This window comes from Bombus vancouverensis, chromosome 15 (assembly GCF_051014615.1).
Source record: "Bombus vancouverensis nearcticus chromosome 15, iyBomVanc1_principal, whole genome shotgun sequence".
In the NCBI taxonomy this organism is placed as follows: Eukaryota; Metazoa; Arthropoda; class Insecta; order Hymenoptera; family Apidae; genus Bombus; species Bombus vancouverensis.
Genome location: NC_134925.1, coordinates 1,788,158 through 1,813,556, shown reverse-complemented (window position 1 = coordinate 1,813,556; position 25,399 = coordinate 1,788,158). Strand labels below are relative to the sequence as shown.

General features: G+C 38.8%; 3 protein-coding genes across 5 annotated transcripts in view; 1 reads left to right on the top strand and 2 right to left on the bottom strand.

The window, feature by feature from the left end:
* The window catches only part of Ance-3 (angiotensin-converting enzyme Ance-3), a 54,908-nt gene that overhangs the window by 4,070 nt on the left and 25,439 nt on the right, over window positions 1–25,399 (top strand). The window contains exons 1-10 of one of the 3 annotated variants that reach the window (XM_033347278.2): window positions 2,825–3,006; window positions 4,517–4,753; window positions 6,753–6,911; window positions 7,893–7,989; window positions 9,343–9,486; window positions 9,691–9,882; window positions 10,227–10,324; window positions 10,894–11,063; window positions 11,390–11,514; window positions 12,805–13,147. In XM_033347278.2, coding sequence (XP_033203169.2) covers window positions 2,929–3,006; window positions 4,517–4,753; window positions 6,753–6,911; window positions 7,893–7,989; window positions 9,343–9,486; window positions 9,691–9,882; window positions 10,227–10,324; window positions 10,894–11,063; window positions 11,390–11,514; window positions 12,805–13,147 — 1,643 coding nt within the window. In that variant the 5' untranslated portion in view covers window positions 2,825–2,928. Of the gene's footprint in view, window positions 1–2,824; window positions 3,007–3,654; window positions 3,682–4,516; window positions 4,754–6,752; window positions 6,912–7,892; window positions 7,990–9,342; window positions 9,487–9,690; window positions 9,883–10,226; window positions 10,325–10,893; window positions 11,064–11,389; window positions 11,515–12,804; window positions 13,148–25,399 lie in introns of those variants that run through there. The other 2 variants (XM_033347279.2, XM_033347281.2) reach the window with 2 other exon arrangements.
* Window positions 14,156–16,224, bottom strand: LOC117164333 (uncharacterized). Its single transcript, XM_033347282.2, has 2 exons — window positions 16,012–16,224; window positions 14,156–15,763 (listed from the first exon to the last, which is right to left on the bottom strand). Exons 1-2 carry the CDS (start codon window positions 16,021–16,023, stop codon window positions 14,606–14,608), a joined length of 1,170 nt encoding a protein of 389 aa, XP_033203173.1. The 5' UTR covers window positions 16,024–16,224; the 3' UTR covers window positions 14,156–14,605.
* The window catches only part of LOC117164336 (uncharacterized), a 79,691-nt gene continuing 72,807 nt past the window's right edge, over window positions 18,516–25,399 (bottom strand). The window contains exons 2-4 of the mRNA XM_076625131.1: window positions 24,349–24,511; window positions 23,956–24,128; window positions 18,516–20,134 (exon numbers count right to left, since the gene is read on the bottom strand). Coding sequence (XP_076481246.1) covers window positions 18,827–20,134; window positions 23,956–24,069 — 1,422 coding nt within the window. The 5' untranslated portion in view covers window positions 24,070–24,128; window positions 24,349–24,511 and the 3' untranslated portion in view covers window positions 18,516–18,826. The remainder of the gene's footprint in view (window positions 20,135–23,955; window positions 24,129–24,348; window positions 24,512–25,399) is intronic.

The window sequence follows — 25,399 nt, the reverse complement described above, 5'->3', positions numbered from 1 at the left end:
AAACGCACGGCTGCGCTTCGTAAATGTTTGCGTACTTGAACCTAGAATTGCGGTCAGTACGTGGGATTGGTGCACCCATTATCTCTCGACAGGATTAGCATTGTCAAAGTTGCTCGCTGGAAGAACACGAGGCGCGCTTTTAAAGTAAAAACCACCTGCGCGCTATGCTACACGTTATTGCCTGTGACGTGAGCTAGCTCATGGCATTGAAACCTGAATTCGCGTTCCGTGCGTGCCCTTCTGCGCGTTAATTCAATTTCGACCGTGAAGACCCCGGTAATTAACTACGTGCGCGTAATACGTAATCTTGAATTCTAAGAGAGGTAATAGCAGTTTTCGAAGTATAGTCTTTCCCCTAAAACAAAGGGTTAATGTACTCATTTAGAGTCATAGAAGCTATTTCTAAAAAATTTGTTTAAATATTACGTGTCATGATATCGATATAAAATGATCCAGCAGTGCATTTACACACGACTTCAATTTATTTCAATTTATTTTTCCATTTAATATTACATCCTTGTTGATTGTAACACGATGACTGAAATACCGTATATACAGTTCCGCCATCATCGTGAGACTATCCTCGTGATCCGCGGCAGGGTGCGGCTGTTCGACGTTTTCTTGTCGATCGATGAGTTTAGTCGCCGTCAGGTCGATGCGTCACGCAGGTGGACGCTTTTTCCTTGATCAATGAAAACAAATGCATAACGATCGCCTTGAACAGTGTACGTAATGAATACTAATCACCCATTTTCTCCTCATTCTTTCCCACGGTTCGCAATCTTATCACTCTGCTTGCAAAATTGCAAATCGCAATTGGAATTGGAAGACAGTTAACTGGAGTGAGATAGAGAGTGGTTGTTAGTTACTAGACTGTGGATCTTTATCCATTCTTACGCAAATAAAAATATCGATTAACACGAAATTGAGTTATCATATTTTGCTCATGTGTTTCATTGGTTTGTCCATATACATGTATAGCGTATCCAGGAAAGAACTCTTCTTATGATATATAGCAAATTTGGATAAATCTTCGCAAGTTACTAATGTATAATGCTAACTCAATTCTTAATGATGTCTGTTATAAGACTGAGGTAGCAATTATACAATTGTGTACTGGATTATTGTTAAACATATAAGGAACTACAATCTTTAGTGTTAATTTTAATTCATAGCTGCGTTTCGACGCTTCGATGAAAAGGCAGAAATGATGGAAAATCGCGATTAATCGCGAGTCGAAAACCGACTGTCGAACAATGCGTATTAAACGTGCAATTTAAACCCCACTGTCTTCCCACGGCCGCATAGTGTTATTAAAACTTGCAAAATTATGAATCACAGTTTCAATTAAAGGTTGATGCAGTGGTGACACAATGACGCTTAAGAATTCTCAGGAGGAAGCACAGGTAGTCGAAGCAGGAAACGGCATCGATGAGATTCAGAGATAATTACATAATTAGACACATTAACTGCGATGAATCATCTTGTCCGATCGAGTCATTTTTTATATTTTCGAGGAATTCGTCGATGTTTCATATGTAAATCGTATTATTCTTTCGAACGTCGTAAAATATTCATTTAATACTCAGTTTCGAATATTCTTTAATGTAGGTTCAGACGATGAACCGTATTAGGCTAAAGAAGGATTTTTGAGAATTCTATGTTGAATGGTTCTTGAAAGGACCACATAATACATAATTCTTCTCGCTCTGTTAAATGTCGTCTAATATCCTACCGTAATCAATCCTCCACAAAGTCTCCATCTGTCTTCCATCCATCTCAATTTTGATCGATTACCGCTGAACCACGTAGTTGAGCCCTTTCGTCACAAATGGATCATCTACAAAAATTAGCAGATTTCCAGAAACTTTGGAAGACCTTCATTCTTTGGAGAAATCGACAAATTGGTGAAGTTTCTTGAATTCAAAATTGTCCTTTGAAACTAACATAAGTAGGTAATTGAAATATTGGTTTGATAGAATTGAAGAATAAATGGAAAACAGTTGCGAGATGCAAAAGAGACGCGTACTCAACTCGAAGACAATGAGGCTCATTGAAAGAGGTCGACGAGTGTCAACGTGAGAGCTTCGAACTTTCGTAATCGACCAGCACAGGTTGGCCCTCGATTCTATAACCTTCTCTCTGACCTGTTTTCGTCCGCGAACATACCTTTATCTCCTTCGAATGTCCTCATTTAATTACGATTAATGTGATTCTTACCTATTTCAATAGAAACAATAACTTTTTCTCATGATATCGCGATTACTTGAAAAACATGATACCATAAATGGATGTTGATATGAGCTGAAAGTAATAGTAATTTTGTAGATGAAGTAAAAATGTTTTCACAGAACCGCCGTATCATATAGAGCAAAAAACACAGTAAAAACTGGATTGTTTAACGTTGAGATTACAGCGATCAATAATCTAGTACCACAAAAAGTCACTTAGTCGTTTCAAGTAGAAATAGGATTTACCATAAACATAAAGTTACATAAAATATCCAGCCATATTTATATAGTACCTTGAATACTCATATAGCGTTAAAGCCAGATTATAGCAAAGACTATACAGACAGTCTTTTTTATTTTTTAATAAAAACGACATCACACATCATCAATTTCTCAGAGGTAAGTCTTTAAGTCTTTTTCTTTCATCTTCTTAGCATGTCCCTTCCTCCCTCGGATCCTCCCACGCTTATTCACGATTCGAGACGTTGTCGATGCGACGACGACACCATGGTGTACATGCGGATCCCCACTTCTCGCTACGGATGACCTCCCTATGGTCGCGTTCGAACTGCTTCGCAGGGATAAATGTACACTTGGCGTCGGCTACGAAGCTTTTAGCGACGCCAGAACGAAACGGCCGCTCGTCAACAATCGTCGTCGCGTTTCATCGTGCATCTTCCAAGACCGCGAGATTCATATGCCTGCTGCTCGATCCAAGATCGAACAGCGTCTCAACGGAGGAGCGACGCTCCATCATCGGGGGATGAAAGGACTCGTAAGTCTCTCCCTCTTTGAGGTGCGCTACGACTTCGCTTGACGATTCATTCGCAAGAGAAGGGACTGCAGAATGTTCAGACGATGAAGAAGGAAAAAGGGTGAAAGTGCACAACGTGAATGGGATAAAAATTTAGAAGGATCAATGTATAAATCGGCGAATCTGTTAATTAGAGAGTTTCACGAGTTCATTGTTGTCGAAAAAGTGCGCGGAATTAAAAATGATGGTTCGAAAGTTTGATCGATCGGATCGCAAGAATTGCTAAATTGAAGTTCCTTTGATTTAGATCGATAAAGCCCTCGAGCTTTTTTTTAATTTGGTGATAGAAGTGTGTGAATCTTGGAATGCGCAGGTACATATTTAAAAGATTTGATCCAAGAATACTTCTTATGCAAGATATTGGAAGAATATTTCTCGTTTCAAGAGGATAATGGAAATTTCCAAGCTTTTATTTTTACAGTAACAGTAGTGCATAAATATTAGGTACTAAATGAATGAGATGGAGGATGCTGTATAAAAAATCCAATCCGTGACTTAGATATAGCAAGTTTCTCACGTGTCGGTTAATAGCGCCGCGTGATCGTGCTCGAATATCGAACGTCCAAGGTGGCAGGATCGGCATGCGATCGTAGATGACCCACTACTCTGCATGAATAGCCTTTCATGCTAAAGGAAGTAGGTAACGCGAAGACATAACACGTGACCGTGAAGTCAAGAAATGAATTACACGTAAACGTCCTAGTTGTAATACAGCTCGCGGTATGATTTACGAAAACAATGTACTATCTACCACGAGTCAATGGCTCTCATTAAATTAATCAACGTAGTCGTTATCTCAAATCATGCTAACAATAGGTTTCATTTACATTCTCTGTCGTCATTCGTGTAATTTGAAACAATTTTCCAGAAGAAGATAAAGAAATTTTTCCAACATTAATTATTCGAATTTAGCATAGAACTAGGTAGCAATTGAATTTCACGAAATTTCACGGAATTTCTCCAAAATTCACCAAGGTTCCTCTAAAGTTCGCTATTCTCAATATTTGACCCAAAAGAGAACGAACAGATGTGCGACATAGAAAGGAATTCTTCATCTCTTTTATCGATTCTATTTATTAATAGCAATATAGTTTCAGTCGATGCTATAAGTGTCTACTATCGGCGCAATAGTGATTGATAGCAGTACATTATAAGCAGTTTCTTGCTATCATATTATAATGTTTTTAGTTGTATCTTATTAATCAAATGGAAACCTCGAACAAGGATCTATAGCACATTGTGGTAACAGTTAAATTAACCGCGAAGTATGGTTCTACAGTTCTCATCGGTCGTTTTAGTACACACAGATTGAAGATATTTCGTCGTTTATTATTAGATATTTAACACGTTAGGTGTTTGTAACTTATGAGACAGTATAAACCGCTTAAAAACCGCTTTTTCCCCAAAATGTGCTAAATGCACTTTAAACCCTTCTTGTCATTTTCGTTCAATTATTACAATTTTCTTCCAGATAATGCGCGCTTGGATTCTTTTTGGTTTACTCTCCCTGGTCTCCGGCCAGCTAGATCTACCCTCTCTGAACGACGACTCTCGAAACAATCTCGGGAGAGGTATTCCACCTACCGAAGCACAGCTACAAGATATTTTAGCCAGATTAGATTTCCTTGGTACCGAAAGATGTAACGCCAATGTGGCGGCGCAGTGGGCCTACGAAACCGACGTGAGCGAGTACACGCAGCTGCAGGCGGTAAATACAAATTATCCACCAGCATGTATAATTTAAATAACAATTTCTATGAATTCGTGGTCAAAATACCCGCATACGATAAAAACTTTTGGACCTCGTGAAAGTATCGTTCAAAAGAGTTAGTTTCACCTTATTGTTCAACCTTTTCATTCTTCGTTAATGTCACCAACCTACGGCCATGAATTCTGTTCGAGTTAATGCAACCGACCTTGATTAATTTCAACCGGACTAATGACCAGTCTCCCCACGAGCCTGCGGCTTAATTAAAGTAACGTTCAAATCAAACAAGCCAACTAACTTTAGGACTTCAAGTTTACACGTTCCATGACTAATATGCTACTCCGAGATTAATCCAAGCCTAATAGTGTATAGATAAACAAAATGTCCTAGGAGAAAACCGAGTTTCTTTATTTTTATCTTCCATAAGACATTTAGAGTAAAAAAGAAATAAGCGAGGTACACTATAGATCTCGGTCCACTCATTTTCTATTTACTTCAAAAAATAGATTCTACAGAATACCTATTTGGAATAGTGCAATAATTTTTCCATTTTTTATGCAATACTTGTCCTTTACTTAAGATAAAAAGACGCTAGAACAGATGCTTTCATAATCCTGGATATGTGATATTCTACACTAGACAACCGTTCGACGTTACTCGATGGCACTGAGACCTCGACCTGCTCTATGATTCGGCTCGTGAGACCGTGGAACGTCATCGTGGCTGTCAGGACGCGGAGAATCGCGATTTCGCGTGTACGCGGGGATTTCCTCGACGGTAGCCGGCCTTTATTGTCCGCTGAGGGGCCGAACACCTTCGCGGGAAACGTTCCCAGTCGTTGCCATTGTGCGATCGGTGTGTCCTGAATGATTTCGCAACGGAACATCAGTCCAAACGAACTTAGAACGGAAATCTTCAGCCTTCAACGCGAAATCCGCTAGACATTCGCGTGATGCTAATGATAATCGTCGGCTATCCTTGCCTCGTTTCTTCATATTATTTTTTGTTATTCTTGGAAGCTTAGGGAAACCCGTGTATCGTCAGTATGCGACCTACTGTGAAACACGTGCATGGGATTCTTCGACGTTGCTTAATACTGATATGCCTCTCATGAGACTGGGAATTTTAATGTATTTGTATGAAATTTAAGCGTTCAAAGATGCACAGAGCGCGTATAATGTGAATGAATTTACAAAATATCCGAAGTGACGCTTCCGTTATAATTAGGCCGTATATCGTATAATAAATATATGCAAATTAAATTCTTACGAACATAACTAAAAAACTGCAACTATAGCAGTGATTTGTTTCATCTATCAAGCATTACAATGAGCATTGTCCTTTGGATATTTATATATTCTAAAACTAGCATAATTTTGTCACACCATAATTTTATATTACGTAATTAATTTTCGAAATAGAATTATCCTATGTTCTGTGAGAACAGGTGACTGTTACCAACGCGGTAAAAAATATTTAGTTCAAAAATAAGTATCAATTTTATTTGGCATAAAGCATAAATGTTAATTGAACATTCTAGAAAAACTCGTTTAAGAATTTTCTTCGTTTCTGCCGTTCGTTATCGATACATCTAAAGTGAAAAGGAAACGTAGCACTCTTCTACTTTTACTTTTATTTAGAGTTCCTCTACGCTTTACACTATCTGAACGACTCCCAGTGACCCATAAAGAAACTCGTATACACTTTCTCGAGCATTTTCCTTTCCTCCAGCGCCTTCGTCTATCTCTGATCCCAGGAAGAGTAAAGATAGCAACGTTTATCTCTAACGGTAAACCTGGCGTTGGTTGATTTGCACATCGAACCAGTTTCGCTCGGACGATCACCTTCGTACCGATTACTACCTTGTTCTTCGACACAAGACTTGGATATTCTAACACAAATTACGCTTGTGATCGAATGAATAAATACATTAAAAGATTAATGATATTAAGATATTTATTTTAACAATGTTTATTAAAATAGAAATATTTCTTCGCAGCTGGAAGCTCAGAGAATATACGCAGACTTTCAAAATCAAGCCTGGTTCTTGATTTCGAAGATCGATAAGGATAACATTAGAGATCCCGCAGTCAGAAGACGTCTCAGATATTTATCTGTGGTTGGACCATCGGCGTTACCACCGGATCAATTGGACAGAGTAAATAACTACTTAATATGTACTGCTAATCCCATCAAGGCCCAATTTTTGTTTAGCGTATGGTTTTGTAATTTGAAAAATTTGTTTTGTAAAGAAGATATAATACACAAAAGTTTGAGGCTAGTTTCACCGTAAACAAATTATACTTATCATTTATATAGTTTGCGTTAAAATTACACAACTTACAAACCTATTTGTACAATAACACATTAAAATATAACGTTTCATATACGCGATATCACGCGTGAAAGAATTAACCAGATTGTGTTACTCGACGTAACTTCATTTTATTAACTAGTTTCCCATACAAGAAACATTAATAATACGCAAACAAAAAATAAAACAGTTGCTCCCTCGTAATCGATTCAATTCACGCTAAAGGAAGGCGTTCAACTATCGTGCAAGAAAGGAAACCCAAAGCAATAAACGAAAAACAAGCAAATCTATTCTATCACGCACTTCCTTTCGTCGCATAACAGGCTCGGTCAAAGAAATAGGAAGTATCTGTCCATAATAGATTACATTTTCTAAAAATAAATGATTACGGAAATAAGACGGAACGAAAAATAAGCTACAGGACGTTCTATCCATCGAGACACAGGAAATAACGTCTCCTCAATTTTTTTTCTCTCGCTTTCCTCTCTAAAGTTTTCTCTCTATTACTTTTCTCTCTTCTTTTATTCCTCTCTTCTTTTTAGTGAATTACAACCTTCTTGTTTCCTCCATTTCGTATCGAGAATTTTGAAGAATTCTCTGTTACTTCTGATGAATCGAAATAGCTTCCATCAGTACATTTTCCGATTATCATTTTTAATCAATAGAATAAATCAAAGTTTAGTCTTTCTTGTATTTTAAACAAAAGATCGAATAAACCGAAACGTATTTTTTTTATTATATATTAAAATCTTTTGCTCATAATTCGCGATAGTTAAGCTTCCACATGGAGCTCTTCTCATGCCTATTGTTCCCTTTTTTTTTCAGTACAATAGCGTGATCAACGATATGCTGGCAGTGTATAACGATGCTAGCATTTGCGCGTACAACGATCCCTTCCGGTGCGGGCTGCGGCTGTATCCAGGTAATGAATAACATCTGAGAACTCGAGAGTCGTCCGAATCGGGGGAAAATAGATGGCGATACGATTTTCACGGCTTGCAGCCAGCGAAATTTCCACGGTATGCGTAAGCGGCCACAGTTACGCGCAAGAAAGTGCCTCTCTAATCGTAAAACGGCTAAACGATGAATATTTCAACATACTACATCGAGGCGGCATCACAAAGAGATTCGCAGAGGGTTTCATGAAAATTCATCGCGATTTAATTTGCAATTTTTTCTCTGCACGATACTCTTCTTTAATTTTCTTTGTTCTTCTTGGTTGAATTATTCATGTGAAGCTTTTCTAGAAATTTTCCTTTTCAGCAAGTAATTTTTTTATAGAAAATGTTTATATTGTCTGGCAAATCGTTTCTCTCCTTAAAGGATTAATAAATTAATTCATATCAGAGATCTCCCACAGAATCTACATATATTCTACAGATCTTCATACAGTGATGCACTTTAATTTTTTTTTTTCTTGTTGAATTACTTACGTCCTTCCTTTAAATTTTCTCTTTTTCTAGCGGAAGCCATTTTCATGCAGCTTTCGTATCGACGGAAAGTGCAATTTCCTATAGAATGTGCCAATGATGTTTGAAAGGTCTCTCAAAGGATTAATAAATTAATTTATATCTAGGATCTTGTAGAAACGATTTCTTCTCGCGTTACATGATTAAGAAATATGTTTTTCAAGCGTCTAGTTATACTAAATGACGCCTCGTAAACCGCACGAGGCAATCAACGCCCAAAGAGCAATGTATTTAGAAACACGGAAGTTTACGATCCTCCTTGCGATTCTACTTGCTTCGCGGTTCATTTACTCGATCAGGATTCAGTCTGTAACAACGAGCGTGCGCGTAACACGCGGAAAGAGAAAAATGCGTAATAGTTCTTAAGTCTCCAACGATTTCATCGGCAAGCGCTCTGTCGTTCAGCCAATCGTTTTATAGAACTTCCCCATAGTTTTAGAAAATCGTTGCTCGTGTAAAATTGCTGTTTAACGACGAATACGTAACACGATCCTATTAAAAGATAACTGCAAGCTTATGAATAAGACCGCGAAGCTGGATCTCGTTCGTCATTTACATTAAAATTATGCAGATCAACTCCATCTTACATTTCTTTAACCATTGCGGTAATCAGCTTTGCATGGAGCTTAGATCACATGTGTTGCAACAAACCATCAGAATCGAATCTGTCACACGATCATCGTGAAAGCTACTCGAGGTGAAAATCGTAATCGAACAGAGAGACGCTTCTATAAATAGACGGTTTACTTATTCATCGTCGGATAAAGATGCTTGGCCGTTTATTCTGAAATAATGTTGTTTCGCAGATATATCGCAGATCATGGCGAAAAGCCGCAATTGGGACGAGTTGCAGTATGTCTGGGCAGAATGGAGAAGACGAAGTGGGATGAGGATCAAGGACCTCTATCAACAACTCGTCACGTTAAACAATGAAGCTGCTAGATTGAATAGTATGTTCGAAAATAAACGCTACTTTTAACTTTTTTAAAGTTGAATTTCCTAGCTTGTAAGGAAAATTGTTTTTCTTTTTTTAAGCGTAGTAGAATACATTTTTTCGGATGGCTTTTGCACTAAAATTTAGAAGCTGAACGCGAAGAATTAAAGATATCCGGCAGAAATAATCGGTAACTATAAAAGAATGTATCGCTGCGCAGATTTCACTGATGCAGCCGAATATTGGATGTTCCCCTATGAATCTCCAAACCTACAACAAGACATCGATGAAGTATGGGAAATGATACGTCCTCTTTACGAAGAATTACACGCGTACGTTCGAAGAAAATTGAGGGATCTGTATGGACCTGAAAAGATCGGCACTCATGCTCCTCTTCCAGCTCATATTCTTGGTACTAATATAGTTTTTAATACATTCAATATCGATGTATTTTCACAACGTTGTTCACAAAAGGTTAGCTTTTGTAGTTATGACTTACACCTTGACAAATTCACGGCCCTGGTCGTGAAATATTCTCTTTTTATCGAATTCTTAAATCAATAATATTTTTGTATAATTAATTTTTCAAACTAAACTGATTTCTTTCGTTGAAAAAACATCCGTTTGTAAGCGATAACTATTAACAATACAAATATCTACCAACGTTTGAATTATTGATATCTTGAATGAGTTAATGCTATTATAAAACCCCGCGTAAGGTGTGCAGGTATTTTAAAATATAACGAAAATTAACAGGTAATATTTGGGCACAATCGTGGACCAACATCATCGATATCACGGTACCGTATCCAGGGAAAAATTATCTGGACGTGACGCAGGAAATGCAGGCCCAGGTAAAAGTTACACATTACGTAATTCTTATCAGCAGAATTAAGTTGGACAAGCTAATGAATTCAGTCCAGACCGACCATTGTTTCCTAGTAGAATCGAAAGTAACCTGTTACGATTCGAAAGCGACGGTGAAGTAAGTGAAGATTCGAGAAATGCAATGTTTCGCTCACCTATTTCCATTGGAATTCTCTGTTCCTTTTTCTCTGTTGTCTTCATTGTTCGTTACGTAATACATGAAACTTTGAAACCTTCAGTCATTGATTACGCACGAAAAATATTGAATTCGCCCTCTTACAAATAATACCACAGGATTCAATGTTTTAAATTTCACGACTGAGTCTTGTTTATGCTTCGAATATCCGATTACAATCGTTCTTACTATTTCTTGCGTTTATCCATTTTCAATTATGCCGAAAGACTTTCACACTGCGTGTTTACATGAATTTATGTTTTATGTGAGATAAGGCTCCGTAGGAACACATTCATTGAAACTAATTAGTTGTAATTAGCTCTCGTATCATGTTTTGGTTAGTCGGAATTGAAATTGAAATTGTTTTGGCAATTGATTTAGGGTTACACGCCTATCGAGATGTTCAGGATCGCGGAGGAATTTTATCTGTCCCTCAACCTGAGCGCCATGCCTCCTGAATTCTGGGCTGGTAGCATAATCGCGGACCCTGGAAATCGACCTTTAATTTGCCAGGCATCTGCTTGGGACTTTTGCAATCGTTTAGATTACAGGTAACTTCATCGAGTTTTATGCTTATAAAAAGACTACGAATGTTTATATATGTGAACATTTATATTTTGCAGATAATCAACAATTAGATAAATTAAATAAATCAACAATTAGATTAGTTATGTTTAAAAACGACTAAAATATTAAAACTTAAATGAAAGAATATTTTATTTTTCAAGTGCAATAATATGCACGTTATTTAGAGAATTCTATTTCAATCATTTATACACATCACTGTATATATTTGCGTGTTTACGCTTGTTATAAAATAAATATCCGCAATCTAATTATAAAAAACAGATTAGCTAATTAATTTCATTTTTTTCAGAATCAAGATGTGTACTAAGGTTACCATGAAAGATCTAATCACAGTACATCACGAAATGGCTCACATTCAATACTTCTTACGTTACAGCGGATTGGCTCGAGAATTCAGAGACGGCGCCAATCCAGGTAACGTAGATGTTTCCTTTCAAACTTGCAAATCAGTTATTTTTTATGTTGCGAAGTAAAATCAACATTTTTAAAAAATCCATCGCTAACTACTGAAAGAAGGTAATCAAACGTACAGACTTACTTTCCTTCCTTTCGCAAAGATCTTTCAAACGATCGAATATCGACCACCCGGAAATCATGCATCATTAAATGAAATACAAGCGTTTCGATGTTCTGAAAATGGAACAAACGAGGAATACACACGATAGTGAAGCCTATAAAAACGGACGGTAGGTTCATGAACGAGAAACGATGGAACGACACGCGATAGCGCGATGGACATAAGTCGCTGTCGTTACATAAGTCTGGTCCGCTCCTCGACTTCCGGTAGGCGGTCCACTCGGAACTTTTACGGCTAATAGCGCGAAAGCGAGAGCGAGAACGATACGGTCGAGGCGGATTCGCGCGAGTACCGGCCCGGTGTGTCCGAATGGATGTGCGAGTACTCTCTAATCCGTACGCCAGATCGTTAAAATATTTTTATTATGGTATAATCGCGCTTTCACCGTTCCGCCAGTCGGTCGTTCGCCTAACCGCCGACTAGATACTATGAAAATAAATCTTGAACGATGCCTGTGACCTTGCGAAGTCGCTTTATGGGGCCTGGAAAGTCGGTTGGAATAACCGGACTATGTTAAGTGGATAGATATTATGGAAAATTTGACGGTCACGGGCAATTCCTGAAATAGATTTAGGATAGAGTAAAATAGGCTATTTCGAGTCGGTCAGATATTTGAGTCGAGTCAAAGAAATTTTTCAGTAATCTTGTAATTTATCAAACTCAGTTATGAAACATTCTTAATCAATCTACATTTGAGATTATTTGACTTGTTAGTAGCAGCGTGATGAATAGTAAAACGTATCGTATACTTACATTGACAACTCGATAGCCATCATTTTCTATGAGGATATGATAACTTGTACTGATAAAAAGGAAATAACTTTGTTCAATATTAATACTTTCAGTTGTAATTTGAAGCTTAGATGACTCAAATAATCCTATCTCTGTAGTTTAATGAGAAAATTACTAATGATCGACTGGAAAGCCAGATAAAATCCTGCTCACAGGATAAAATTGTTATTGAGCTGTAAGAAAGTTACGATTCAATAAGAACAATCTCTCGTCGTTCATCGTTGAGGAGTGAAAGAGACTGGAAGATACTTACTGGTTGACAATTTGTCTGTCTAATGCACCTGTCGCTTTCCCTCATGGTTATCGCTAGAAGCAAAACGTGCTTGTTTATACAGGATTCCACGAAACAGTGGGTGAAGCCGTTGCCCTCAGTGTCGCCACTCCTCGTCATCTACAAACCCTCGGTTTGGGTACCAAGTTTATCGATGAACCTACAGCGGATATTAATTACCTGTTCTCTTTGGCGATGGACAAATTGGTGATATTGCCATTCAGCATTGCGATGGAGAGATGGCGGTGGGACATCTTCCGCGGTTACATCACTAAGGAAGACTACAATTGTCATTGGCATCGATTGATGGAACAATACGCTGGAATCAAGCCGCCTGTTTTGAGAACTGAGGATGACTTCGATCCTGGCGCCAAATATCACATTCCTGCGAACATCCCTTACATTCGGTAAGTTTTTAATTTTTGAGTTTCTAAGATCGAGTTACTGGAGTCCCGCCAAGTTCAAAGCGACAACGCACACCGTGCATTGACAAGGTATCAGATAATATAATATTAATTCCTTTTAGTTTCTCCATTGGAAGTTTTTTATTGTTGGAGAGAGATACGAATATCGTGGAATTTTATCAAATTTTATTCGAAATCAACGAAATATACAGATATATCGATAATATTATCAGAGTATCAGTGATCTCTTCTGGTGGCTCCCGATAAATCTAATCACCGAACTCCATGATCCATACCTCATACTACAATAACAGTCAAATATCTCAAACGTAATAATATTTTATCAACGAAACGCGCAAGTACATCGACACCAATTAGATTTCTCCTTTTATGAAAACCATAAGGAGCGATTTCACTTCTGATCATTCTTAATTCGTTGCCAACTGCGTTTCGTCTCGTAGTATCATCGATACATTGGGAGAAAGAGGCTTTCTCCGTGTTAACGATCCTCTGCAAAAGAGCACGTGGTTTTGTTTAAACAGTTATTGAAACTTTTCGTCTCGTCCATCGGCATCGTTACGTATGCATGTTCGATGAAAGTTTCTCTTACTTCAACCACGGCCAGCTTAATTGTTGGCCAGTTTTTTGTTGCGTTAATCATCAGATCGCTTCCGTGTTAACGCATTCGCGAGCAATCGTTCTTGCCCACCGACCGGTTACTTTCCAACTTTTCCAGGAACCATTTGTTACGGACGTAACGTTGCGTTACCGCGCATCGCGAAAGTCGATTCGGTGATGCTATCGCATTTTCCGAGTTGGACGCTCTCCTTAAGAAGGAAAAGGCAGTTACGAAACCGCCGAATAAAAATGTAATTAACGGCCTTGATTCAATTCAGAATTACTTTTTGGCGAATGTTTGAGAAATTTTGAAACGGATTCTCATAGAATTTGTTTAACTTTTATGGTATTTTGGAGGTTTGGTTAGGAGACGAAGCAACCAATAGAAAGAAATTCAATTTTTGTTCTTTGGTTTTATTAGAAAGAAGCGAAAGACATGGTATATGGGCGTCCGACGAGCTGAGCTCAAATCAGTCACTCTGCCGACGGACGCCGCGTGAATCTTTATACAATACATCGTACATGTACAATTTGTGTATTCTTAGGTACTCAGGTATCAAAGGATATCAAAACACTAGGATCTAAATAGAATGAATCACTGGCTGAAGAACGCTTTCTCCCAAAAACTAGCGTCCACTTCGCAACTCATTCTTTCTATAAATCGTTCTTCAACCCAGCGAAAATCATTATTTTTTGAGAAATAATTAAAATAAATATCCCCTCGTCGCGTCGAAAATGAATTCTAAGGAATTTCCAAAAGGGGGAAATCAAGGCGACGCGACAATTTTGGCGGCCGAGCCGATATTACCAGGTATCAATGGCGACCTTTCGATCTTAATTCTTCTAATGCCCTCCATAACTAGACTCATAGCCACCACCAGATTCATAACCTCCAGATTCGTAACCTCCAGATTCGTAACCTCCAGACTCATAACCTCCTCCGTGGCTGTGCACCGACACAGGTACAGGTACCTTAACTGGATAGGGCACAGGTTTGGCGACAGGCACTGGTACTGGCTTCGTAACTTGAACTGCTACTGGTCGTTCGACTGGTACTTTAACCGCGTAGGGTACAGGCTTTTCAACAGGAACCGGCACATGTTTCTCCACTGGGTATGGCGCTGGTATGGGTACCTTAACTTCGACAGGTACTGGCTTTTCTACGGGAACTCCGACTGGTCTCTCTACGGGTACCTTGACTGGATAAGGTACAGTCTTCTCGACAGGCACTGGTACCGGCTTCTCAACCGGAACTGGGTACGGTTTCGAGATGTGAACGGGATAAGGTCGGTCAATAGGTATATTCACGGGGTACGGTACAGGTTTGTCAACAGGGAATGGCTGGGGAACGTGTTCCACGACTTTCACGGGGTATGGTACAGGCTTCTCGACGGGGTACGGCTGTGGTACAGGTACCTTCACGGGGTAAGGTACATTCTTCTCCACTGGATACGGTTGTGGCACGTAAACTTTGTACGGTACTGGCCTTTCTACGGGTATTTGGACAGGATACGGTATCTTCTTCTCCACGGGATAGGGTTGTGGAATATGGACTGGTACTTTAACCAGAACCTTTACTGGTACCGGAATCTTCTTTTCCACTGGGTACGGTTGTGGCACGGGGACCTTGACTGGGTATGGTATTTCTTTCTCTACTGGATAGTGGACCTTCTTCTCGACCGGATAGGGTACCTTCACGCTCTTTACGATCGTGACTTCCTTTACTTTGCCACCTTCGTCGTAGCCACCACCATAGCCTCCACCAGAACCACCGCCGTAGCCACCACCATAGTCACCTCCTTCGTATCCACCGCCATGGCCTCCCGACAGAGCGATCTCATGACCTCCGCCGTAGTCACCGCCTTCGATGCCTCCCTCGAGATGACTAAGTCCTCGTTTCTCTTGCTTCTTTTCTACGTTAGATTCTTGAGCTGCCACGTTCTTCGTGGTTTCCTTCTCGCACACCGCTGTGGCCAGTAGGCCAAACAATATCGTAGGAATCTGAAATAAAATAGTTACTCCTATCCTATCTCTTTCATAAATTTTGTGTTTGAAACAGTTCGAAACTTTATCATATCGTATAAATAGAATCGTCTAGAAGAATTAAAAAATTTCAAAGTTCTCCGCCTTTAAAGGATTCTATTCAAGTATTTTATTCGATGTTGCTTCGCTTTTAAAGGACTCTATCTTATAATTCTGTTCAACGTTGATTCTCTGGTTCTCAAGGATAGTTGATTGTCGGTACTCACCAAAAATTTCATGTCTTACAGGCACTCCGATATCTGGGCGAAGTCCAGACTTTACTGGATACTTCCCCCCAAGATGCCACCGACTTTATAGTCCGCTTTCCCCCGACCATGGATCGATCGCGAGCCCCCCTGTTCGCGCTACGTTCGCGGAAAAGTGAAACACACGCGTGTGGCGCGCGAGCGAGCGACCGGCCGCTTGTTCGACGCGCGCGACGTTATAGCATTTTTTCAAATCTCAACCGGCCGCAACTTTGCTTCCATAACCCGTTGCACTGGCGTAGCTACGACCACGGATTCTCTTCCAGGGTGAAAGGAAACGCTCACTGCGCGGAAGACGTACGAGTGTTTATCAAGTTCCCCTCCTGCCTCGATTCGCGCCTCTATCTCTAAATCGATCGATTACATCGAAACGATACCGAGTTTAACGTAGATTGCAACTGTACTTGCATCTTACACAGACTATAACAGAGAATCAACAGTAGGAAAATACGTGAAACCAGTGGTGCAAATATGGTAGAGATTATAGAGACGATCGACGACACATTAGGGAGGAATACGATAACTAACTGACATATTTGCTGAATTTTATCGTACAAAGAGAATGTTCACGGTAGACTGATCAGAATCCTAAATGCAGTTTGCCTAACAGTTCTGTTAGATTTCCTTGTTTTTCCTTGGTTTTCATCATCGATTGATTTCCATTAAGACGAACCCGCAGCAAGTAATTCAGCTTCTCTTTTTACGGAAAATTTCAACGATTGTCAAGTATACTTACTTATCGTTAGTTTTGACCCGAATGCTGGTACCTGAGAATTTCACAATTAAATCTAGAAATTAGATATTTGAGGAAAATTGGAGCTTTAGGATGTAAATCGTGTTTTGGAAGATATACAACGCCACTTATTGTTGACAACCTTTGCTGTAATAATCGTATTAACCACGTAATTCTAAAGGCTCGCCTATTCTAAAAGATCTTGTTATTTTACGCCAGTGGACTGGCGAATTCATATTTAGTCCAATGCTCCTCTCTTTCTCCTTCTCTCTGTCATACTTCAAAGTTTCTCGCCAAGGCGATTGCCCCCTCTGTTTCCGGTCCCCGTAAGAAGACGCGCGACATTTCCATCACCTGTTGTAGATCCTCTGGTCTGCGGCGAAATCCTCTTTCGTCGAACGAAGAGAGCGTGAGGAAGGAAGAATGCTCGCGGTGGGAGAATTAACAAAAAAATGAAAAGCGATGGTGGAGGGAGCACCGAACATACGGAACGTATGACGGGTGGGATCCACAGATATACCTACGGTTCGTGTCGGTAGCGGATAAAGCTACGTCCGACTCGAGAGATCGATCGTGTAGATCCTGAGCTCGCTACAACGCGATCGCCTCGATAAACGATAATCACGTTACGCTTGGAGAGAGTAAGACGAGAGAGTCTTACCGAATTCTATTCGTTTCCGTAACGTATACTACCGAACATTTCGTATGTTATAATATAATATTATACGTTCTCGCATATAATTCGTTGGTCATTTGGTAAACGTAAATTGAAAATGTATACGCTGTACGGTTACGAAATGGAGGAAGTCAAACCACACATTTTGTATTTGCTGTATGCTAGACTGTTAATCCTACAACTAGAAAGGTAATGATTGGAATATTTAAATGGAAAACTATACGCGCCGTTGCTTTTTAATCGCCAGTTTACATAGTAATTGTGCGGCCTTAAAAGTAAAATAGCATGAGGGAGAAGTAATAAATACCAAGGAATAAATACGGTGATATCATTGATAGATCAGATGAAACATTTGCTGATTTTTGATGCGTGAAAGTATCGTGAGTTTCTAAATTACCATCATCAATTAAAGATATATGAATTATACATCGTTATTGACGTCTAGGAATATTTTACTACAGCCGGAAGTTAAATTACTGGATTTAAGAGAAGAGTTAAACACGATCTTATATTACTCGATCATTAGGTAATTTCTTCGTGATAATCATTACTTTTCGCGAAGTAGCAGTTTAGATAGTAATTTTACAAGTTCAGAAGATTGATCTAAACTTTAATTTAATACATAAAAATATGAATTCAGAAAAGAATGATTTTTAATCCTTTGTAATTGAAATTTTACGAGTACTTCCCCAAAAAAAATCTACTCTTGAGGAACAGAACAGTTCGAGAAATATGCATATCGATTGAAGCGTTAACGAGTTTTCCGTGAGAAACTCACGTAATTGCAGTCATGCGTTTAATTATTCGCGAGAAATTAATCTAATGGAAGAGAAACACGCGAAGTCCGATAAGAAAACAAGGTCTCCAGAGTGTATAGTATTAGAGGCAAATTTATTTACATTAAACAGAAAATCAACTTATAAATGAGAATTATTTCTAAAAATAAGAATCCTGAACATCTTTGCTTTTGGAGAATCAACGATGCTGGAAATCAGTCAAAATATACATTTTACATTACACGAAACAACTAGAAGATCGTTACTATGAACAGTTTTACTGAATTAAACAGCATTAAAATATGTACATTTTTCTTTGCATAGTATACATTTACTTGAATTCTTCAAGTAATGTTAGTAAAATTTGATAAATTAAATATTTCCTCAAAAAGTGATTCAATTTCAGTGATTATCAAAGAGGATAATCTTTATACAGTGTAAAACGTTACCTTAATAAATAGAAAAATCAAAGTGACACGAAAAACGATCCTCTACTTGTTGTAAACAATATATAATAATACATATGATCCTTGTCATCCCTAACTTATCACTCATCACAAATTCAATGCACCCGATCCACAATTCGATCTTCTACTGTTTCGATCGAATATTTCTCTTCTTACGTCCATCATTAGCTTCTATATTCTTCTCATCTTCCCTCGAATCTCCTCGGTCCTTCCATCCATGAGAACTACCTTGGTCCCAATCAAGATTCACTGGTACTGGCACTTGAACCCAATAAGGGAATGGTTTCTCTACTGGTACTGGTACCGGCTTTGTCACATACACTTCGTACGGTCTGTCCACCGGTACTTTGATCGCTACTGGATAAGGTTTCTTTACCTCCACTTTAATTGGTCTCTCCACAGTATACGGTTTTGGCACTGGTACCTTTATCGGTATCAGTACCGGTCTTTCCACAGATACAGGGAAAGGTGCATCGACTGGTACCTTAACCTCAACAGGATACGGTTTGGCCACAGGCACTGGATACGGTTTAGCGACCTCCACAGGGTACGGTTTCGGTATTGGGACTGGATAAGGTCGATTTACGACGACCTTGACTGGTACTGGTACCTTCTTCTCCACTTCGTAGGGTTGTGGTACCTTAACCGGTACTTTGACCTCGTAGGGCACTGTCTTATCGACGGTGTACGGCTGTGGTACCGGCACCTTTACCTCCACCGGTATCTTTTTCTCGACGGTGTACGGCTGGGGAACTGGAATTTCCACTTTGTACGGTACCGGCCGATCCACCTTCACTCCGTATGGTACCTTTTTCTCCACTGTGTACGGCTCCGGTACCTCGACAGGTACATTTACGAACACTTTGACAGGGTATGGTACTTTTTTCTCAATTGTGTAAGGGTGTGGTACCGGCACCTTCACCTCGTAGGGTATATGTTTATACACAGAATATGGTACTTTTTTCTCTACAGTCACAGGTACTGGAATCTTCTTCTCAACTGTTAACACTTTTGGCCTTTCCCAAGCTGAAACCTGTTGCAGAGACAAATCGCTCCTTGGAAATCTTTTCCAACCTTCATTTCTGATTCTACTTGGCCATTCTTTAAACGACCTTGATCTGAATCCTCTGGAGTACACCCAGTCCTCCGTGTCGTCCTCTGGTTCTCCTTCGTCTTCTAAAGACGAGGAATGACTCTCGTAAGTGAACTCCTCGCGATAAGGAACTTTTCGCGTGTTGGAGTAAGATTCCCGAATTTTCTTTGATTCAGTGGTGACATTTCCGCCTTCCAACGCTTTTTCCACTGCTCTTTCGGCTGCCCTTTCCGCAGCCTTTTCTACCGCGAGCTCCGCTGCCCTTTCGAGGTCCTCTTTTCGGGTGGCGGAACAAGTTAGGATGATAGAGAAGCATAATAACGCGACGATGCTTTGCTGCTGTGTAGAAATTCCATAATTATTAGTTGAAAACGTTGAATTTTTATGAAATACGAGAAAGAGTAAAACATTTTTAAAACATTTTTAAAACGTATTTTTGGAAAATGTTGTCGAATCAAGGTGTATCATTGTTTTATACAAGATGAGTAGGAGATTCGATGGATACATCGATTTCCATGAAAAAAGTATCAAAATAATTGGAATTTAGTACTTTCTAGTACTACTTGCAATTGAAATGTCGATTAAAATTTCAAAAAAGAAATAAAATGATATAGTTCACCTTTGATCCGTTACAATATTCGCGAAAGGAGGAAAAGGAAGAATCTACTTAGTGAAACTCAAAGGTTGAAAATTCGAAATACCAACCAGTCGTCCCATGATTTTTCCTAGCCGCGGAGATAGATCAAGGTGCACTGAATCCAAACGAATGCTGCTCCAGTATTATTTATACACGGTGGACAACTTTCGCCTGTTCGACCAGCTAAATCTTTATAGACTTCGCGATATCCAGCTTGTGACAATTATCCACTGTTAAACGGTCACTGTTTTTCATGGGAATGGTCCAGCGGAAACGTACAGGCATTTATTATTCGACTCGTAAAACTGTTTTATTCTCCGAGAAATAATTTTAGAACAGTTTTGCCGGATATTATTTTCACGGAAGCAATTACGATCGAAGGGAAGAATTTTCTATAACCAATCGCTTGAATACCTTTTTAATTACTCACAGATACTTAAATTGTAATCGAATAAGCGTGAAATTTCTATCTTTTAATTTTTAATTGTATAATTAAATGTAAAAATTTGTGATGTTAACTAGAATTCGAACTAGCATTAGAAAATATTAATATTTTCAGAACGTAATATATAAATCTGCTGCATCAATTTTCTAAAATTTTTCTAATAAATATTTTCATCTTTGTCGATGTATCATTGCATGTCACGTTGAAGATGAGAATTTTCTTTTACATATACGATATGATTTTTCAATATATACGCGTGTGTAAAACATATATTTCTTTAGAATTCATTGCAGCAGCTATAAATCGTTAAAAATTGGACATTTGATCGGTTTCAAAAATACCAGAAATCTTTCAATCATTCGATATATTTCTTTGAGTAACGTATCAGAAATAGTTATTTCCCATGTCAGTAAATTATTCAACGGCGTTATCTAAAACGATTTAAACTTTCTGATTTAAACTAAATTTAAAAAATTTTAATGTGAGAAGAAAATAACAAATTTACACAACTTCAAAAACCATGAAAATCTATTTACGATGCACCAACGCAAAGGTTCTAGTTCATTAATCTGATGAAAAGCTCGCCAGGAAGGCAACGCTATTTGCGTTCGTCGGATGAAAGCGAATGACCACTTTCTATAAGCAATCGTAAAACTACGCGAACCCTGAACTACTACGAAGCCACGTTTTTCTATTCTCTGGAGCGAACGTTTCAGAATTTCTACCGCGGAACTCGCTACAAACAAAAATTGCAACTATAGTAATCTATCATTTGTTATTAGTCGTCCCTTTCGTAATATTCCATTTGTACGCTCAGTCAGCCTCCTCGCATCCTTAGGTTTCTTTCTTACCGTAGATCTTCATCGATCACACGAGCCATTGAGTTTCTCGTGTCTGGAACAAGTGAAACGAAAACCGGTATAAAAGTTCTTCGTGGCGATCTTGCCATTTTAAATCGCGCCGCTTTCTTCCTCTAGCTCGACAATCAGATTAAATATATTCTCTGGTTCGCAACTTTGCGTGTCTTACGTTGAAAAATTTTCCAATCAAACAGATTCTTAGCTAAACAGGAAACGTAGAAAGTTTGGACGAAAGTCACGAAACTTGATTCTGTTGTCCCCGAATTGAATTACTGAAATTGAGACGAGCGTACTACGATTACAATTATCATGTTATGGTACGTATAGCGATATTAAATTTTCTTAAATAAAAATCACATAATTTCGAAGCTTCTTTCTGGGAATGAAATTTGAGAAACATTTTGCGAGTAAATAGAAGAGATTACGATTATTCTTTGGTCGATTATTACGTTTATTTTAATCATGTTAGAATCGTGTAATTTTCTGTCGATTACTATTGACGTTATTATTAGTTACGAGGAAAGTGTCGATCATGGTCGGAAGTTATGTCGTGGAAGTTCCATACGAATCAACAAGGAACATCAATGCAGTTAATCGGAACGAAGGCAAACGTGACCGGAAGGAAATCGATATCTTGGATTTCGTTGCATTTATGTAAAAAATACATCGTATCTTTTATCTAAATTATTCTAATGTTGTTTTCGGCCCTTATACATGTTTGCAAGTTTATATTCGAACGTTATCTTATTGGAAACTTATAGAAATAAATTAACTAAGAATCGTAATATCGATATTTCTGTTACATAAATAGAAATTATTTAAAGAGCGATAATTACTAATGGCATCAATGCGCATGTACTACGGTAGAAACTATTCTGTCGATACGCCAATGCAGAACCAGAAAATGCATTCCACGGAATGTAGGTTGCAGTTCAAGTTTAATAATCGATGACATAGAAATTTTGAAATTCGCTACCTTTGAATTCTTTTTAATAAAACCAATTCTCCTGAAATTCCTCTGAAATTGCTAATACTGGTTAAACTGCGAATATTTCTACAATTTCATATCCTTGTGGCTACAAATAGAAGATAGAGAACCTAAATAGAAATTAATTTCCTTCTGACCCTCCTTCTCTCACTTTAGGAGCCTACACTTTAGATATTTTATATATTTTTACATATAGTATACGTTTACATTTCCTACAAATGAGTACAAATCCACAATCTAACTCCTAAATAACTCTAATAACTCTAAACAGCGAAACGCCTTCGATTCCACTTACGGTATTTGTACGCACAAAAATAAACGGAGAGAGCCACTCAACAATTAACATTGACTCCAAATTTCGCATTAAGAGACGCCCTGACAAAACAAAATTACTCTAACGTTCGCTATTCACATTCGTCGCTTTCAATCGTGATATTTAACCTCGTCCACGTCCTTTTCCTCTTCTACTGGTACAGAAACAGGTACTTTAACAGCATAGGGAACAGGCTTCTCAACGGAGTAAGGCACAGGTTTCGTCACGTGGACAGGTATAGGTCTATGAATTGGTACCTTCACCAGCACAGGCACCGGTTTTTCCACGGTGTAAGGTACTTCCTTTTCCACAGGATATGGTGCTGGTACCGGAATCTTCACTTTCACAGGGATAGGTTTATCAACAGTTACAGGTACAGGTCTTGGTACCTTAACTGTCACAGGTACAGGTACTGGTTTATCAACGGGATAAGGGACAGGCTTGGAAATTAGCACAGGATATGGTTTAGGTACCGGTATCGGTATCGGTTGTTCCACCTCGATTTTTACAGGATAATGCACCACTTTTTCGACAGGATACGGTTGAGGCACGTGTACCGGTACTTTTATTGCTACTGGAATTTTTCGTTCGATAGGGATTGGTTCGGGTATTGGTACCTTAACTTCATACTGAACTTTCTTCTCTACTGGAAAGGGGTCAGGTATGTAAACCTTGAAAGGTACCGGACGATTGACCGGTACTTGGACCGGATAAGGTACTTCTTTGATCACTGGTACCGGTTTAGGTATCTTCAGTGGAACTTTGACGAAGACTTCTACCGGGTATGGTATTTTCTTTACGACTGGGTAAGGTTGTGGTACAGGTACTTTGACGGGGTACGGTATGTTCTTGACGATGGGATATCGTATCGTTTTTTCGACTGGATAGGGCATTGCAACTTTTTTTATCACGGTTACCATCTTGTGCACATCCTCGTGCACGTGGCGGCCTAGAACTTGACCCTCTCGGGGTACTCCGGCTGGTATATCGTTGGATTCTGGGATGCCGAAATCGTTGCTGTTGACTGCCATTTCTTTGAGATTTTCCGCTTCTGCTTGCTGGTCTTCCAAGGGCTCATTGTAGGTGTCGTCTGTAACGATCTCGTTTAATTAATATTTATGTACCGTTGTTGTAAATATAAATAGTATAACGATCGCTATATTATATGAAAAAAATGTGTTCTGCAAAAATACTAGACGAGGAAAAGAGAAATTTGCAGTCTCGCGGCTATAGGTTTTTATTTTAATGAAAATGGACTTTTTACAAAGCGCTTACTATAAGAAGATATTATAACTGATAAATTTACGTACACGTTTCTTCTACCGACTTTGTAGATCTTGCTCCCCGATCTGTCTTCTGCAAAGCACCGCTCGTTTTCTCTTCAGCAACAGGAAAATTTCCGATTTGTTTCCGATTAATACGATGACCAGACGATGTTGCCACGGCGAATATCAACAAGATTGCCGTATTTCTCTACAAGTGGAACAGATGAATTTTTTTACAAAAATTGTAACATTCTCGAAATTCACTTTTCAACATAATCACACGATATTCAGACACTCGGATGCAAATTTAGACATTCTTCTCGTTCCTCTCTTGTTTCAGAACGTACCATGTAATCCATCGTATAGATTAAGATCCTGGTGTCTGTAGGATTGAAAATTCTAACTAAAAAATTACAAACTAAACAATTACTAGGTAAATTACGTGATTCTACTAGATTTTGAAGAATTTGCGATGCACGTTCCAAACTGGACAGAAGTAAATCAGTTCTGTCGATTTACTATCTTTTATATAGTCGTTCCTCCATCCAGAGCCTGTGCACAAGTTGATGGATTCACCAAGAGGGGACGCGTCTTCGCTTTCGCGTCTTTTGTCGAGAGTGAAACTCATCCAGATAACGTCCCGGTCAGGAGCTATCGATTCGAAGAACCTAACTCTTGTTCAATTGCAACGAACAGAATCAAACATCTAGAAATGGAGCGACACTGAATGTTGGTGAATGAGTTTCAGTCAAGTTCAGTCGGTGTTTTCACGCCTTTTGCGACAACGTTTTTCCCTGTTGCGGCGACCTTGAAATGCATTCCATCGAGAATGCTGGCCGCAAGCGATCTCGATGCGAGTCACGCATGGAACGAAAGCGAAAGATCGCCTGACTCTCGCAGTCTTCGGGTGATATGCTTGGGATTTCTAGTCGAAACCGGTGCTTAATAAATTTAGCATATTTCTTTTAGGTTCTTCGCTTCTAGCAGAAGATATCGAGTTAAAGATAATAAAGAGTGGAAAATTGAAACTGAGATCGTAATTTCAAGAAACAATAATTCTAAATAATACAAATAATAAAATTGCAGAGATTACATA